The 18,240-nt window shown below is 35.1% G+C and overlaps 1 protein-coding gene across 1 annotated transcript in view; it reads left to right on the top strand.

Moving 5' to 3' along the window:
• Positions 1-18,240, top strand: part of PTPRQ (protein tyrosine phosphatase receptor type Q) — a 203,310-nt gene that overhangs the window by 27,404 nt on the left and 157,666 nt on the right. Inside the window, exons 11-17 of the mRNA XM_058682209.1 lie at positions 3,304-3,481; positions 4,778-4,939; positions 5,046-5,225; positions 6,046-6,153; positions 6,293-6,574; positions 17,510-17,692; positions 18,053-18,154. Of these exons, the coding sequence (XP_058538192.1) occupies positions 3,304-3,481; positions 4,778-4,939; positions 5,046-5,225; positions 6,046-6,153; positions 6,293-6,574; positions 17,510-17,692; positions 18,053-18,154 (1,195 nt within the window). The remainder of the gene's footprint in view (positions 1-3,303; positions 3,482-4,777; positions 4,940-5,045; positions 5,226-6,045; positions 6,154-6,292; positions 6,575-17,509; positions 17,693-18,052; positions 18,155-18,240) is intronic.

Raw genomic sequence — 18,240 nt, 5'->3', positions numbered from 1 at the left:
CCTGAGAAGAAAGCCAGCTGAATGCTTTATCAATTGCTGTGGAATGAAGCTGACAGGACTCAAGAGTAGTTTAGGAATGCTTGAGATAAAGTTTACTTTGTTGACCATTAGGAACAGAAACAGAATTAAGCTTTAAGAATTTGTCGCCCAAATAACATAAAATACCCATTAGATTTCCAAACACATGCTAATTGCAAACTTTTCTTTTTGCCACAGCTTAATAACAGATAGCATAAATCATGTTATAGTCTATAATAAAATATAGAAGCATTTCTTAAGAATAAGTCAAACATTTCATTAATTCAATCCAGTAAACTTTTAGTGAGTCTAAATTGATAGATATAATAGAGATTAAAAAAATAAAATCACATTAGCTGTAATGAAGGTTATTACATGTAGAATCAGGTTGGTTTATACAGATGGATTAGGAATTTAACTCCAAAGAACTTCTACTTCTTTCACATAAATTCCAAGGATTCCTGGGTAGCATATGAGAGGCCTTTCATGTTGATGAACTGTGACATTCCCTAACTGTTGTGCTCAACCAGGGGAGATTTTTGCTATCCAGTTGGCAACTCCTGGGGACGTTTTTCTTTGTCACAATTGGGGAGATGCTTCCAGTGGGTGGGGACCAAGGATGCGGCTAAACTTCCTACAACAACAAAAAAAATTATTTAACACAGACTGTCAGTAGTGCTGAGGTTGAGAGCCCTGGACTAACTCAATGAGTCTAAAACCTTTCGGAGTTGCAGTGGGCCTCTTTTCCCTTCCATTTCCCTCATCTCCACTTCAGCCCCTTCCAATTACTTTCTTAAGTTCTAGTTCTTTCCCATAATTTTTGCCCATAAAATATTTTTTTCATCCTTTGTAAAACCCAATATCAAATGCCTTTTTAAAGAGGCGAAGTGTGAGAAATATTCATGGCATGGCCCTCTCAGTGGTAACTAATAACATTCTGGGTTGTTACAAAACTGATGTTCAAATCATTGCCCTAGTTAGGAAGGGACTTTCCAAAATACCAGAATTTGGGAGAAATTCAGATAGAATTATTGAGGTCAGCTCTTACATTGAAATGGCATTTGTCAACAGAGATGATTAACTTAGCTAATTGATGGGATGCTATGGCTTAACTTTCAATAATTTATCTGACATGGAGTATAAAATATTGGGAGATTGAGTGCAAAATTATAGCTCACGGGAAAATTGTTTGTACTACCTCATTGTACCTTCTGTAGTACTTTGTATACAATAGATTCTCAAAGAGTGACTGATTGATAGTGGAAACAGCTGTGTGGTTCAGGCATAAACTATTGACTGGAATACCAGAGCATCTCTGAATTATGTGTTTGTGATTCATGCCCTTGCTGATTTCCCTGTGGAGGCAGAGCTGAAGTGAGCCGTTGGAAGATAGAAGACCTTTAACTTGTCCAGTATAGAGTTCCCTATCCAGAGTTCTTTATCACAACATTTTTAGAATAGATCCTATCGGTGTCCCCCTGCTTTTCATCACAATATTTTTCTGGCTAAGGATGTAACAAAATTTAGATAATTTTATTTTATAAATATCATTTGGAGAACTAGCTTTCCTTAGATCTTTTCTCCATTCTTTTATCTCTCAGAAAAGTTATATTTAAACGGCCTGTCTTTGTAGATGATTACACAAACTGCCTAAAAGTTCCTTGCCTTCTTGAGATTTTCCTGAGCACCTCTTACTTTTTTTAAATACTAAATATTAATGTTATTTAGAAGTAAAAACCCTGTTTTTGGCTCTAGGATAAAGATACCCCCCCAAAAAAGTAAGATAATTAACAGACAGGTTTACCAAAAGTTAGACATAAATAAAACCTTTATATGTATTATAAATTTTGAGGGTACAAGAGCATGGAGTTGGGAAAGAATAAAATAATTTTCTTTTTTTTCAAAATGGGTTTTTGAGGTTAGCTTTGAAGCAGAACTTGAAAGGGAATAGACCAAAAGCGGGTAGTTCTTGCAGTGTTTTCTATTTTTTCAAAATGATTTTATCTTGGAAAATTTTGAACAGATATGAGTAGAGAATGTAGTAACCCCCTATTTGCCCATCACCTGGATTCAGTAATTAACTTCCTGCCATTCTTGTGCCACCTGTTTCCTATTGTTGCTGTTGCTTGGATATATTTTAAGATAAATTCCAGACTTCATTTTGTTCCTCCATGCCTAACTAAGAACAAATCTCTAAAAGTCATGGACATTTTGGTTCATACAGTGATTCCATCCTCACAACTATCAGAATTACTAATATATCTTGGTATCATCTAATATCTAGAACATATTCAAATTTCCCTGATTGTCTTCAAAGCCTATGTTGGTATGTATATATACGTATATATGTATTTATGTATATATGTATATATACGAATTAGAATCCAGAGTCTACACATTTCATTTGGTTGTTAAGTTTCTTAAGGCAACATTTACTTCGATTAATGTTTACTCTTATTTTCAAAGTTGAAAAACTACACAAAATACCTAATTCTATTTGGACCAAATACCCTTTCCTCAATTAGTTATGCTGTGTTGGGAAGGCGAAGGGAGAGAGTCACCTTGCTATCCAAATAGAAACTCCTACTGTATCTATCTGTAATGTGCCCTGATATTTTCACTTCAGTGTCTGTTACTTTGGTGAACTTGACATGTGTGAAGTACATTATGGGATCCAGGAGCAATTGCGGGTACTTAAAATATTCGTTAGGCCGAGAGCCTTGGAAAGGCTGTTTAAAAGCTATTACCGTGCAGTTCTGTTCTTGTCTATAACTTCAACTGATTATAGATAAATTACCATTATTGATGTATCAAGCAGGCATGCAGGCCTCTTATACCTCATATACAAATGAGAACACACAGAACCAAAACATATTTTAATAAGGCAGTATGCCTAAAACACTTAGTTTTGAGGGTGGATAGTTTTAAAATAGTCTAGTTATGAAACCTTTGTATAAGGATGTCTAATTTTATAATAAAGTAACTAACTCCAATCAGAAACAAGTATCTCCTTCATTCAAAAATATGGCATTGATCTCTTAAGATAATGGAGTGATGAGAATGTGTCAAAATGATGCAGGAATTTAGTAGCTTTAGAATGAAATCTGGGAATGTAATGGAGACAGTAGTCATGGAAATAATATTATCTTTTTGCAAAGCGTGATTCCAAAGTTACTAGTTTTCTTTAACTAAATACTTGAGTGAAGTATTTAAGTGTAGCTTAACAACAGCTATTAAGTGTAGCTGTTACAAATGGTCATTGTAAATGTCTGTCTTTAATTACAGTATATAAATGATCCCATGGCTCCAGAAACTGTGAACATAGTAGAGTCAATGGCAGAATTATTTGAGGGTTCAGCAGAGATATCTTCAGACCTGTACTCGCTTGCTTCAGCTATATATAACAGTCATCCACATAACTTTCCTGTGAGGAACAGAGCTGAAGACCAGCATTCGACAGTTGGTAGGTACAATTTTTATGTTCGTTGAAGCATTTTCAACGCCCCAGTACTAGCTAGCACAGATATGAACCTTAGCTTAGAGTTCAACCAAATTATTAATGGTTCACGGACTAGAGTCAGATTTTTTTCTTCTTCAACTGTTGGATAACCTCATGCAGCAAATGGATATGCCACACAGGCAGGAGCTGGCCCCTCCTAACCCATTTGACCTTCCTCCTAGAGAAAGTAGCACCCTAGAGTCTTTGGCCAAGCTGCATAGACAATCAGTTATTACAGTTGCCAAAGCAGGTGTGATGGGGAGGGATTAACATATCTTCAAATCATTTACAGGCCTCACACTCTCTGCAGCTTTTGACTAATAGGTTTTCAAATGTCACTAAAGGTAAATAGGTCAGAAAGTTACAACCTAGTGCATGGGGTGATAAACAGGTGTAGGTGACCCCAGTGACGTGGTGATGTCATTAGTATATACACTTGCTTGTCAGGGTCAATGGATCTTACTGTTTCTAAAAGAAGAATGTCATAAATAGGAAATTAAAAATATTTGGTTACACAACACAGATCTGAATGACTCTCTGGTCACCCTAACATGCTAAGTTAGAAGAACATTTTTCTCATTGCCTTTTTTTCTGTTTAGTTGTTGTTTCATTCCAAATTAGAGGTGTTATTTTGTTGATGGAATAGTCAACTATATCACATTACATTCAATATGTGTTTTTTCATTCACTGATCGATTTTTTTCCTGTGCAAAGATGAGCAACACTAAAAATTAAGAAGCCTACAATTTCTGATACAGACGTTTCCTTGAGTACCTTGTTTGGCCTAATTTTTATTTAACATTGTTGGAAGCATATATTCTTAATTAAAAAAATAGCATTACTTGAAATCCTTATTCAGACATATTTATGTGTCAGTTACCCAAGCATGCTTGCTTTAAAGCTCCATGGGCTTTAATAAAGGTATGGAGATCTTTAATTCCAAATAAAAGTCTCATTTCTATAACATTCACTTGCTACATAGCATTGGCTTATAACATTTTAATTCGTTATATTACCTAGTCTTTCATTTAATAAAATTCCTAGCTCGTCCCTTTGAGAAGGTTTTGTTTTCTCATTAATCTCATATTCCAGGATGTATTTATTATTAATTATGCATGTTTATTATTTATACATATTTTTATTATTTCATTTAAAGGAGTACACAAAGAAATTAATGGCGAATGTGAAATCAAGTTTAAGATTTCACTCTGTGAGGAAACATAATTTTGATCATAATTTTTTTAAACTGATTTCAAATAGGAACTGCAAGGAATCTGTATATCACTGACGTTTCTGCTGAGCAGCTGTCTTATGTTATCAGAAGACTTGTACCTTTCACTGAGCACATGATTAGTGTATCTGCTTTCACCATCATGGGAGAAGGACCACCAACGGTTCTTAATGTTAGGACACATGAGCAAGGTAAGAATGTATTTCCTTTGAAATAATTACCTACAAATATTGCTCTTACACATTATAATACTTTTTTTTCTTTCATTCACATTAATTGTTCATTCTTCTTTACAAGTGCCAAGCTCCATTCAAATTATAAACTATAAAAATATTAGTTCTTCATCTATTTTGTTATATTGGGATCCTCCAGAATACCCCAATGGAAAAATAACCCATTATACAATTTATGCAATGGAACTGGATACAAACAGAGCATTCCAGATGACCACTACAGAAAACAGCTTTCTCATAACAGGTAGAACAATCTTTTTTAAAACATTCCTGTTCTGATGAAAATATGCATCTTTCTGCCTTGAACACTGCCGGACACGTGCTGCATCATTTCAGACTTCGTTGTGCTGTGCTGCCGTGGATATCTTGAAAAATACGTGCATGAGTAACTTGATTAGATGGTTTTTTTTATCTATATTTATCTGAAAAGAAATGACATCATCAGGTTACAAGTATCATAGGTATATGTTTAACACAGGGAACTTTAGAGGCGCCTGGGTGGCTTGGTCGGTTGAGCGTCTGACTTTGGCTCAGGTCATGATCTCACGGTCTGTGAGTTCAAGCCCCACGTCGGGCTTTGTGCTGACAGCTCAGAGCCTAGAGCCTGTTTCAGATTCTGTGTCTCCCTCTCTCTCTGCCCCTCCCCTGTTCATGCTCTGTCTCTTTCTGTCTCAAAAATAAATAAACGTTAAAAAATTTTTTTAAACACAGGGAACTTTATATCTGTTACATCGAAATGAAGTGTTACGAGCTTGAATGAATGAACTCACCTGAAGGAACTCACCTGACATAGTGTTTGTGCCAAGTCAACACAGTCCTTGCAATGTGCCAAAAATAATTGTTCAGCTTCAGATCATTGCCCTAATATTGAGGAAAGAACTAAAATACCACCAACGTGGAAATACCCTCAAGCCCAAGGAATTTGGGGAGAATGGGATTATAAGGAAAGTGACTTGGAGAGCCAGTCTCCCAAATAAATTATTTTCACTAGTCCTATGTCAGATGGCCCTAAAATAAGAATTTTATTTCACAATCTTTGAACAAATTACCTGTTGTCATTATAGGGTTAAAGAAATACACAAAATATAAAATGAGAGTGGCTGCCTCAACCCATGTTGGAGAAAGTTCTTTGTCTGAAGAAAATGACATCTTTGTGAGAACTCCAGAAGATGGTAAGAATTTCAGGTGCAATTTTAATAAAAAGTGACTAGTGGTTTTGCATGCTTACTGACATCTACTGTCTGTCTTTAGTGTCTGAAGCAATAAGCATGAAAGAATACATGTATTTAAAATTTTGTTTTCATCCTCCAGAACCAGAATCATCACCTCAAGATGTTAAAGTTATTGATGTTACTGCAAGTGAAATAAATTTGAAGTGGTCACCTCCTGAGAAACCTAATGGGATTATTGTTGCTTATGAAGTGCTCTATAAAAATAGGGATACCTTGTTTATGAAGAACACCTCAACCACAAACATAATTCTAAAGGACTTAAAGCCTTACACCCTCTATAACATCTCTGTCAGGTCATATACCAGATTTGGTCATGGCAATCAGTTGTCTTCTTTCCTCTCTGTAAGGACTTCTGAGACTGGTAAGTTTTTTGTTTGTTGTTTAATAATACATAGTAATGAAAGAAACATGGCTGACAATTGTCATATTGTTTATATTTTAAATAATGTAAAATTTCCTATTCTTTTTGTATAACCCAGAAATTTATCTGTTTTGTTGTTGTTGTTGTTGTTGTTGTTGTTGTTGTTGTTGTTGTTGTTGTTTTCTGGTGAGGTATGGGAAAAGGCTTACTGTGTAAAATTTTAAAGTCTAATTTACATATACAGGAACTCCAAAATAGTACCAGTGAGTTTTTCGAATGAAAGACCTTGAGAAACCAAAGATTCTTTCAATGAACCTGTAAAATTGGAGTTGAATAACCACATGCTTTCAAATTAGGTAAAAGCAGAGACACACTCATAAGAATAGATTCCTCTGCGCCAATGAGGTATATATATAGAAAGAGATGCAGAGTGGGAGCCAGAAAGCTCATGCCTGGTTAAGCCTTGTGCAGGAGGTAGCATTTGACCTGGATCTTAAAGAGTAGGGTAGAATGGATGTTATCAAAGTCTCTGGGCTGAGGGGAGGGAGTATCCCTTCTAAAGGAAATCATGGAAGCAGGGAATTATGCACTTGTGTTTCAGTTTCCGTGATGTAAGTACAAATAGCATATTTGCTATTTTGCCTGATCTTAGTTTATTGTTTATTTTATGTTTAAAATCATATATTGGCTTGGTTTTTTGTTTATTTTATGTTTATAATTGTATAATTGGCGCATCACTCTTAAGCCAACTCTGTAATTTATGCTGAGAATTAATAACTAAATGCAAAGTTACTGTTTTGTTCCTACTTTTAAAAAATTAAATATTTATTGAATAGTTACTCATTGAACCGTGTAAAATTACTATTCCTATTGGTCATAAATGGCCAAATATCAGCAATTTCACATGGTTCATCCAGATGCTATATGTGCAGCCCCGTCTCTAACCTTGAGGATCTAGGTACCTAGTAAAGCAACTTATCTTTGACCACGAGCACCTTCTTGAGACTGGTCACTGAAATTAATAAAATGAGATGACACAAAAGAGCCCATAGAGAATGACAATAGTTATAATTGCAGAAATGAAAGAGTAATGAAAGGAACATTTTATAGCTTTAAGAGTTATCCCTGAAGGTGAAATCTAATTGATGTTAAACTGTATATGGGCATGTTTCATTGCTTTTATTAAAGATATTGTACCTAAAGTAAGTATTTTTTTAAGAAAAAAAATCTCCTCTTTACCTGATCTAGCTTTATAGTTTACACTGAGTCAAGGAAAGAAACAAGCATATTTTAGACACCTGCAAAGTGCACTGGGCTCTGCCTTTGGCTTTCATGAAATGTACCTTTTTAATTCTATAATAAAGCGTTAAGATATTATTATCTTCATTGCCTAACGAAAAACAGGTCTGAAGGGTTCATCCCTTCAGTAAATATTTGTAATATGCCAAGCCCTACTGGGAATATAGCACTGTAAAGGAAAATGAATTTCTGACCTCCTAAAGTTAAAATTAATTGGTGGATATTTAATTGCTTAAGGTCACCCAGCTGGTGACCTATTTCCTTTCACGGTACAATCTGTTTTAGAAGCCTTGATAAAGTTGCTAAATTATAGAATATATCTAGGGTCTCTCTGTTAACTGTTGGCAGTAGTATTTTGCTGCTTGGGCTCTGCATAAGACGAGGAAGGAAAGTAAGTTTCAAAGTTACTGTTATGATATTAAACAATCACTATATGCACGAATGCTTATCAGATACTTCACTACTTAAATGGTCACAGCATCAAGAACATCTTATCTTAATGATTATCTATACAATAATCTTTTGTTGTTGTTTGCTAATTATTACATGCATTCAATCTTTTACTTAGTATTGGAAAATTAATTTAACTTTCATTTTATTTTCTGTTGTCTGATCTTAATTCAAAGGCAGGGATAATAAACCTTAAGTGAATGTAAGAATTTAACTTGACATGTAGTTAAAAGTGAGAATATTAGTTTTAGAATGTATCTTAGAAAAATACATAGAACCCTAGATACATAGATGTGGAGACCTAGAAATACTTGAGTGAAATGACTCAAAAATCAGAGTAGATGAGAAGTAATGTTGGGACTTGGAGGTAAGCTTGCTGATCATTTCAAGCCTCCAGAGTGAAGGAGAAAAATAAAGAAGGAAATAACTTACACCATGGCTCACTAACTCACCCATTTGGGTGAGTAAAAGGTCATTTTGATACTAGACTCTTCAGAAGCAAAACAGGTCTAATAATAGGGCATAATGTTCAATGTCCACGCTTCTAATTTCTAGCTCTCTGATCTGAGTTAGGATACTCTCGATGTCTTCGCATTCTTCATCTAGATGGAAATGGTGGACAATGAAGTCTACATTAGTGACTTTTTCTATAGTATGTTTGCTACACCAGTTTTAGCTCTTTTTGCAAAAGAGGAAGCTAAAATTTTGAGTAGTCTCAACGTGTCATTTGAAGCAAGATGTATTCAAGAACAACTGTCTATCTGTTACCAAGGCTTCCTATTCTTATTAAATAAATTCTTCCTCTACTGGTATAAAAAAACAGGAACTCTCTTTTCAATATTGTTTCATGAGAAATTGAGGGATGTAGTTAGCAATGTGTTAATGCTGCTGGGTAAAATAAATAAATAATTTGTTCACATATTTCTCTTGATTGGGGAATCAGAGTTTACTAATGCCTAGAAGTAAAATACCCTTGTGTTCAAGCAGAAAAGCTCGATACGTTTGATCTCATGAGTGTTTGTGTATGTGTGTGTGTGTTAAGTATGTGCAGTTGACAAACAAATGAAATCAATTCATGCTTTTTTACAGAGTTCAATAATCACATAAAGAACTTTAAGTTCTCATACAAATTACCTTTTGAGGTTCTCTGTGTATTCTCTTTCCTTTTTAAGATATAACTTTATACTAAGCCTTTAACAAAATACCTTGAATATGTCTGATTTGGGGTAATGACCACTAATGGGTAGTAACTTATATGTTGATCAAAATTTTGTATAGGACTCTATAATGAATAGCATTTAAAATTTTTCTACATAATATTAAAACTGTGTATGCCAAACAACAATTTTTAGGCACACTCAAGGTAACTTCCCACTTCTTCTTTTCAGATCATTGTGAACAAACTTGTTTCTTATTTTTATTTTTTAAATAGATTTAGCTTATTCCAACTGTTTGTAACAATTACTTTTTATTCATGAATTATCTATTTTACACAATACTTCTCCAATTGGACACACTGTGCTAGTTCGGAAAACTCTAAGTGCATCATTACTCTCCCAAATCAGTAAGTCGTCAAGTCTGTCTTCTTTATTTCCCCTGAACCCAGCACTGGTTATCCCCTAAGGATAAATGAATAAAAATGCAAAGGATATCAGCCTGAGGTCAGGGATGCATATTTATATTCTGACTACTGGTGATAGGCGTGCAAATCCAGAGGGACAACTTAGCAAATTCCAATGAGAATTTTTCAAAATCAAAAGTTATACTGAGTTATTAAGTTCAAGCGTAGCATTACTAAATCCTTTTTTTCTTGCAATTAAGAGCTATTCACTTCAATCTTACTTGTTTTGCTTAGCTTTGAATTTCTCTCTTGTTTTTAAATATGTTTTATGTCCAGTTGAACATATTTATTTATTCCCTGAACAGGTTTTTGTGGTTTCCATATCATATGCATTGTAGATGCAGCAGTGAGTAAGAGAAAATCCCTACTTTCTTGGAACTTAACATTCTAGAAGTTTTACAGTAAACAAATGCTATATATGATTTTGGTACCAGTGTATTCTAGGAAGAAAAGAAAATCAGGGAAAGAAGAGAGAATTAAGCAGGCTGATTAGTATTGATTAGTATTGGTTAGTAAGCAGGCTATTTGAGGTAGAGAACTGAGAGAAGTCCTGTCTGAAGAAACTGTATTTGCCTGGAGACATTAACAATCTGTAGGAGTAAACTAGATGAGATTAAGGAAGAAAAATGCTTCAGAAGGAGAATAGCAATAGCCTGAAGTTCCTAAAGTAGAAAGATACTGTATGTGGTTGAGGAAGAGCAGAGCCTTTCTTTCCTTGGAGTAATCTGAGTTATGCGGAGAGAATTAGCAGATGAGGAGAGACAACCTGACAAAGGTGGACTGTGCAGATTTTTGGGTGTCATTCTAAGAGGTTTGGAGTTTAATTGTAATGGGTAGCTATTGAAGAATTATGACAAGAACATGATATGATTTGCAGTTTTTGGAAGATCATTCCTGACTATGTTGGATTTGGGAGTGAAGGAAAAAAATCACGCTTAATTACTAGGTGTTTGGTTGGAATATCTGGGTGAATGGTGGCGTTGCAGTATTAGCACAATACCTGCGATTTGTTGTCTCATGGCTTCGAAGAATGAAGAGGTGGACACAAAATGAGCAGCCAGCAAAAGTTTAATAGAGTATAAGATTAGAAAGAAAGAATAGTATGGAAGCTGTCTTTACTGAGAGGGGACATTCGAAAGTGAATGTCCCTGACTATAGGCAAGGGTCCTTGTTTTATAAGGTTCTGGTCACCACCCTCCTGCCCCCACCCTTCCCCCTCGTACCTGCTCAGGCTCCACCCTTACTGGCTTGATAGTTCTAGGTGCTGGGTTGTCCATTCCTGATTGGCTCATTTCCATTGTATGAGGGGGGTGGTCTATGGCTATACCATTCCTTTGGGTCATAGATTTTTATGGTCTACTATTTATTTTTAGTCAGGTCTTTTATCAGATTCCTGAGAGAAACCTGCAGGGTAGTAGGTGGTGTCTGTTACATTCTTAAGAGGAACCTTATGCCCTAGGGGGTTTGCTGTGGTAAGGCATTCCCAGCATTGTTCCATTGTATGTGCTTTTCCCCACCCAGGGGCCTCAGGTCCTAATCTTTCCCTTTCTGCCTATTTTATCCTATTCTTTCCCTATTATATTGGTACCATTTACTGAGACAGGGAAGCCTGGAGAAAAGGTCAGTTTGGAGGAAATTCAGTTTTGTTTTGACCATGTTTTAAATATCTGAGTACCTGTCATTAAGGCAATTGGATATGTAAGTTTGAAACTCACAGGAAGAATCCAGAGTTGAATATTCAATTTGAATGAATTACCATATCTCTGGTATTCAAAGTCAAGGGATGAGATAAAGTCACATCAGAGGGAGTGTAGATAGAGATGGAAAGAAGACACACACCTATGTCCTATAGACTTGTCCTATACACCTATAGACTACACCTATACACCTATGTCCTATACACCTATAGACTTTGGGAAGTCGAGAGGACTTAGTCAAGGACTAAGCAGAAGTGAGCAGTGGTGAGGTAAGAGGAAAAGCAGAGAAGATTATGTAAGGCAAGTGAATAAATATTTTCAAGTAGAAGGAATTTATTTTTTAGGTCCAATTCTGGTCAGAGTGAAGAGGAGGGCACATAATTAATTAGTGGTATGGCAATATGGAGATCACTGATGACTTCATGATAGTGGGTTTCATGGAAAAAATGGGGGAAAATGCCTAACTAAAGTGAGATTAAGACAGAATGATACATTAAAAGTGGAGAAAATGAGTAAAGGCAGATTTTGAGGAATTTTGATACGACATACAGGCCAAAATGGAGCAATAGTTGAAAGGACAAAGAGAATCAATAGTCTTTTTTTTTCTTTTGCTGTGATATAATGTGTGTGTTTTCACATATTTACAATATAGGAATAATTCAACACAGAGAGAAAAATCATTAACATGACAGAGGGGGAATAACTTCAGTTCTAAAGTCTCAGACTAGATAGAATAGAATCTACCACAGAAGTGGAGGGCCAAGCAAATATCCACTGACTGATGAATGGATAAAGAAGTGGTATATATACAATGGACTATTACTCAGGCATCAAAAAGAGTGAAATCTTGCCATTTGCAATGACATGGATGGAGCTAGAGAGTATTATGCTAAATGAAATAAGTCAGAGAAAGATAAATGCCATATGATTTTAGTCATATGTGGAATTAAAGAAACAAAACAAATGAACATGGGACAGGGCAAACCAGGAAACAGACTTAATTATAGAGAACAAACTGCTCTCTATTAATTAAGAACAAACTTAATTATAGAGAACAAAGGTTACTGCAGGGGAGATGGGAGGGGGATGGTATAAATGGGTGTTGGGTATTAAGGAAGACACTGGGTGTTGTATGTAAGTGATGAATCGCTAAATTCTACTCCTGAAACTAATATTACACTGTATGTTAACAAACTGGAATTTAAATAAAGAAGAAATGCAGGGCTAGGACTTTGAAGGGAGTTAAGTAGAGAAGGCAGTTAAAGGGAAATTGGTGGTAAGAAGATAATGTAGTTTTTTTCTGAGTGTTATTATTTTCTCAATGAAGTGAGAAGCAAGTTTATTGGCTTTGAATAAGACGGGGAGTGATATTGGATGATGGTGGACAGAAAAGATGGTGAAAAACATACGTAACAGAAGGGGAGACTGAACTGACTAAAGTAAAATAGAGGCTGCTGGGCAGTGGAAAAGATTCATTTGAAATTTGAGGTTTAAATTTAAATAAGGCTTGTTAGCTGGAGTTTTGTTTTGTTCAGACATTTTCAGCTGTTCGCTGCAGATCTGGAACTAGCAATGAAATTGGTTTAACCTGAATTGGAATTTTGCTGGAAAGCAAGATGGAAAAAGGAGTTGATGGAGATTGCTAGGGACTGGTTTTATTGGCAGGCAATGGATTCTGGCCCAAGTAAGTAGGGAGATGAGGACATAAGGGAGATGATGAACCATGAAGATTGGATGAGGGTTAAAGAATTTTTGGAGTATCAATACAAAGAATTTTTGGAGTGCCAATACAATAAACTGTTGCCAAAGAAAGGAATACTGGTAATAACAAGATCTCAGGTATTGCCATAAAAGCTAGTGGTTAAAGTGAGGTGGAGGAAAAATTGGAATTATGGAGATCAAGGAATACAGAGTCCAGAGAATTGGAAAGATCATTTACATTGATGTTGACATCTTTTAAGACTGGTAGAAAGTCAGTCCAGTCATCTAGGTGATAAATTTTTCTTCTTGTTTTTTTTTTTTTAAGATTTCATTTTAATTCTACTTAGTTAACATTAAGTGTTATATTAGTTTCACATGTACAATATGGTGATTCAACAATTCCATATATCACCCAGTGCTCATCATGACAGGTGCACTCCTTAATCCCCATCACCTATTTAACCCCTCCTTCTCCCCTCCTCCCCTCTTAGGTGATTAAAATTTTAAGATGTTTGAAGAAGTGGCATGGTATCACTAGATGACTGTCTTAAGGAGGGGTAGCACAAGAGTTCTTCAGGAAGAAGGAAGGAGAAATGATCTGGATATGGCAAAGATGGGCAATAAATACAGCTACTCAACTCCCAGGTTCTATGGTTATAGGGGTTGTAGGAGAAAAACAATGATTACCTGTTACCCAAGAGTGGTAAAATATAATGTTCTCAGAAGGTCCAATATTTCTCTTAGAGCCAGAAGGTTGAGAAAGCATTCAGAGTAGTTTTTGAGAATTTTTCTCAATGTAATGGGTTGGCTTGAGAAGGTAACTAGAAATTTTGAATGTATGCAAAAACATTATATTGTGCAGAATTATATTGCTACATTAAACTATGTATTAAATTACAATTCTTCCCAAAGTTTTAGAAATATCAATATTCTTCCATCAGTTTTTCCTATTAAGTGTGCCTTAGATGAAATACACTTCATAACAGGTAACATATGGGGACAAGTGGTTTTGCATCCACATTTTCAAGGCTTTTGAATTTTGTTTTTCTGCTTCATTAAATTTACTAGTAGCAACTTTAATATCTATTATATATTGAGTGCCAATATATAGGTTCAATTCTTTCTTTTGAAATGAATACTCTTTTTTAAAGTTTATTTACTTTGAGAGAGAGAAAGAGAGAGAGAGAGAGAGAGAGAGAGAGAGAGATAGAGAGAGAGAGAGAGAGAGAATGAGTTGGGGAGGGGCGGAGGGGGGGAACAGAGGATCCAAAGTGGGTTTTGTGCTGGCAGCAGATAGCCCAGTGCAGGACTCAAACCCACGACCATGAGATCATGGCCTGAGCCAAAGTATGACAGTTAACCAACCAAGCCACCCAAGCGCCCCTGAAAGGAAATATTCTTATAATAGGACTTTATAATGGCAATAATGTTTATGTCGTTAGTTTATGTTGTTTAACCCCTCAAACTAGTCATTACTGTTATTGTTCCCATGCAGGCAATTTTTAAACCATTATCTTTGCAACTGTGGTTTTTCATCTCCAGTAAATATTTTTCTGCCTAAAATGCATTGTTTATAACTTCATTCATTGAGGATTTTCTGGTTTTGTTCGTCGGAATATGTTTTTATCTGCTCTTGTTAATTTTTCTGGGGATAGAATTCTCATTTTTCAGTTGAGGTCAATTGTCAGTCTAATTGTCATTCCTATGTAGATGATCTGTTTTGTTTTGTTTTGTTTTGTTTCTGGTGCTGTTAAGATCTTCTTTTCTTTGTTATTTGTACTTTTACAATGATGTGTCTAAATATGATTGTTTAAAAATATTTTCCTGCTTGGAGCTTATTGAGATTCCTTGTCCTGAACTTTGATATCTTTCAACATTTTTCAGAATTTCAGCCATTATCCTTTGAAATATTTCTTCTTCCTCCTTCTTTCTGTTATCTATCTTAAGCTCCTTCAGTATATGCTTCATGTCTCTTATCTGCTCTTTGCATTTTCTGTATTTTTTTCCTCTGAGCTCCATTGTTGATAATTTTTCAATACTGTCATTCTTTTCACTAAATTTCTCTCCATCTCTATCTAATATGCTCTTTTATACATTAAAGTAATTTTAATTTCAGTTATTTTGTTTTTCTATTGTAGAAGGCCTGTCTGGTTCTCTTTCAAATCTGCTTGGCTATATGCATCATTTATTATTATCTAAAGAATAATTCTTTGCTCATATTTTCAAATCTGTTTTATCTCTTGAAATACATTAGGCATTCATATATTTATTCTTTGGTAATTTCAATATCTGAAGTCTTTTGAAGTCTCTGTGTGTGTGTGTGTGTGTGTGTGTGTGTGTGTGTGTGTGTGAGAGAGAGAGAAAGAGAGAGAGAGAGAGAGAGAGAGAGAGAGAGAGAGAGAGACAGAGAGAGACAGGGGTTTTTGTTTTTGTTTTTCTGTTTTCTTTGCTGTCTTTATTGGTGCCTGATTTGCTATCAGTCAGCACATTTTCCTTGAAATTTATCTGTGGTAAATTTATGTGGCCTGAGTTGAAGTTGAGTTCCTTCGGAGAGGATTTATGTTTGCTTCTGCTAGTGGCTTTTGAATAATAGCAACTCAGGATTACAGATTCATTTTCATTTAAATTCTGAAGTGAACGTTTTTTCAGGCTATCTAGGTAGCATGGATTTGAGCCACATAGACTCATAGGAATAGGCATGCACTTCCAAAACTGCATAATTTTTTTTTCTTTTTTGCATCTTTATCCAGAGAGCAGCGAGAAAAAAAATTCTCCTCTGTCCTCTTTTGCATGGTGGGTTTACTTCTCACTCCCCTTTCCCTGTGGGTGAACATACCATATTGCACAAGAACAGCAGCTACCACTCACACTGAATTCTGTGGTACTCTGCAGAAGAATTCAAGGTACCCCCTGGAATTGTCCACTAACATGGTTGAAGTTGCATTCTTTTGGCTTTCCAGCTTATTATGCAGGGATATCCCTTACTCTTCTGTTGGCCCAAGTCTTTCGGTTCTTTATCTGGCACTCCGCATAGCTGTTTTGCAAAAACTCAACCTCACCAGGATTGACCAGTACCCTTCAAGACAAAGCTGGCATTAGTACCAGCTTCCATTTCACAATACCTGTTTTTACTGTGTTTTTGTGTGTGTGTAATTTAATTTTTTTTTTTTTTTTTTGCTTTTGCTTTTTGGCCACCACAGATTTCCAGTTTTGTTGTCAACTCTTCAATTTCTTTAAAGAAAAGTTTGTTTTAATTTTATGAAGGGTTTTAATTGTTTTAATTAATATAGTCATTCAGTGTAGGGTATCTATTTCAATATTTACCAGAATCAGAATCCCACATGTAGTATTAGTGTTTGAACATATGTGGAGAAACTTTTTGTGACCATTGAATTCAATACAATAAGAACGTTAGTAGATACATCAAACTAGTATTTTATTTAACGATATCCTATATCCTTAGGAGACTGTTTTCCTGACAGATCATAATGTGCAACATTATACTTAGGAAGGATTCCTTGCCTTGTCATACGTTATACACAAAACTAATTATTAATGTTTTATATATTATTATTATTAATGAAAGGCAGAATTGACTTTTAGGTGTTTTTCAATTTTTTTTTCCATCTGTATGATCCTCAGCAATAGCTTAATACCATCTCAAATATTTTAATAAAAATATCATCTATAAGCATTATTTTGTAGAATCATAGTATGAATTTCTTTTGAGATAAAATTTTTTCTATACAGTTTTAAGTGTATAAGCTATGTGTATCTTATTCCATTTAGGATGTTTATTACAATTACACTCTAGTGAATGTTCTTATAAACATATTCTAGTGTACTTGGATCAAAACTTCAGCAAAATGGGGTGCCTGGGTGGCTCAGTCTGTTGAGTGTCTGACTTCAGCTCAGGTCATGATCTCACGGTCTGGGGTTCGAGCCCCGTGTTGGGCTCTGTGCTGACATCTCAGAGCCTGGAGCCTGCTTCAGATTCTGTGTCTCCCTCTCTCTCTGTCCCTCCCCCACTCATGCTCTGTCTCTCTCTGTCAAAAAATAAATAAGCATTAAAAAAAATTTCTAAAAACTTCAGCAAAATAGATTTTTTTAAGAATATATTTTTAGGATGGAATTATTTTATGCATTTATATTTTTGTTTTTTCCCAGTGCCCGATAGTGCACCAGAAAATGTTACCTACAAAAATATATCTTCTGGAGAGATTGAGCTATCGTTCCTTCCCCCAAGTAGTCCTAATGGAATCATACAAAAATATACAATTTACATCAGGAAAAGTAGTGGAAATGAAGAAAGAGCTATAAATACAACCTCTTTGACCCAAAGCATTAAAGGTAAAAATAATATTTAATGTTGTACATTTATATTTGTACTGACAATGTGGTTATAAAATATTAGCTTGCTTTTATATTATAAGTGGTAAGTAGGATTCATTTTGTACAGAGTATGACAATACTGGCTTTTTGGTTAAATAAACTAGGAGTTTATTACAGTCACATGAAAGAATACTCAAAGTCAATCCTTTGTGACCTTATCCTATACCATTTTGTCTTTGTAATAGGACTATTTGAAAGAAGTACATTTTCATTTAATTTTTACTTTTGGAAGATTAAGAGTCATTTCATAGTTTCCTTCCTGCCTATTATTAAAGGATATTTTATAAGTCTTAACTTAGCTATGTTATTTCTTTTTAGGACTGAAGAAATATACCCAATACAAGATTGAGGTGTCTGCTAGTACACTCAGGGGTGAAGGAGTTCGGAGCGCACCCATAAGTATACTGACTGAAGAGGATGGTAAGTACAGTAGCGGATCCTGATATGTTTTGAATCCATCACATTTCAAAAAAAAAACATGTACATAAAATGAAGATATAATGTGA

The sequence above is a fragment of the Neofelis nebulosa genome, chromosome 8 (assembly GCF_028018385.1).
Source record: "Neofelis nebulosa isolate mNeoNeb1 chromosome 8, mNeoNeb1.pri, whole genome shotgun sequence".
NCBI lineage: Eukaryota > Metazoa > Chordata > Mammalia > Carnivora > Felidae > Neofelis > Neofelis nebulosa.
The sequence above is the reverse complement of the archived record's forward strand: the minus strand, read 5'-3'. Positions and strand labels throughout refer to the sequence as shown.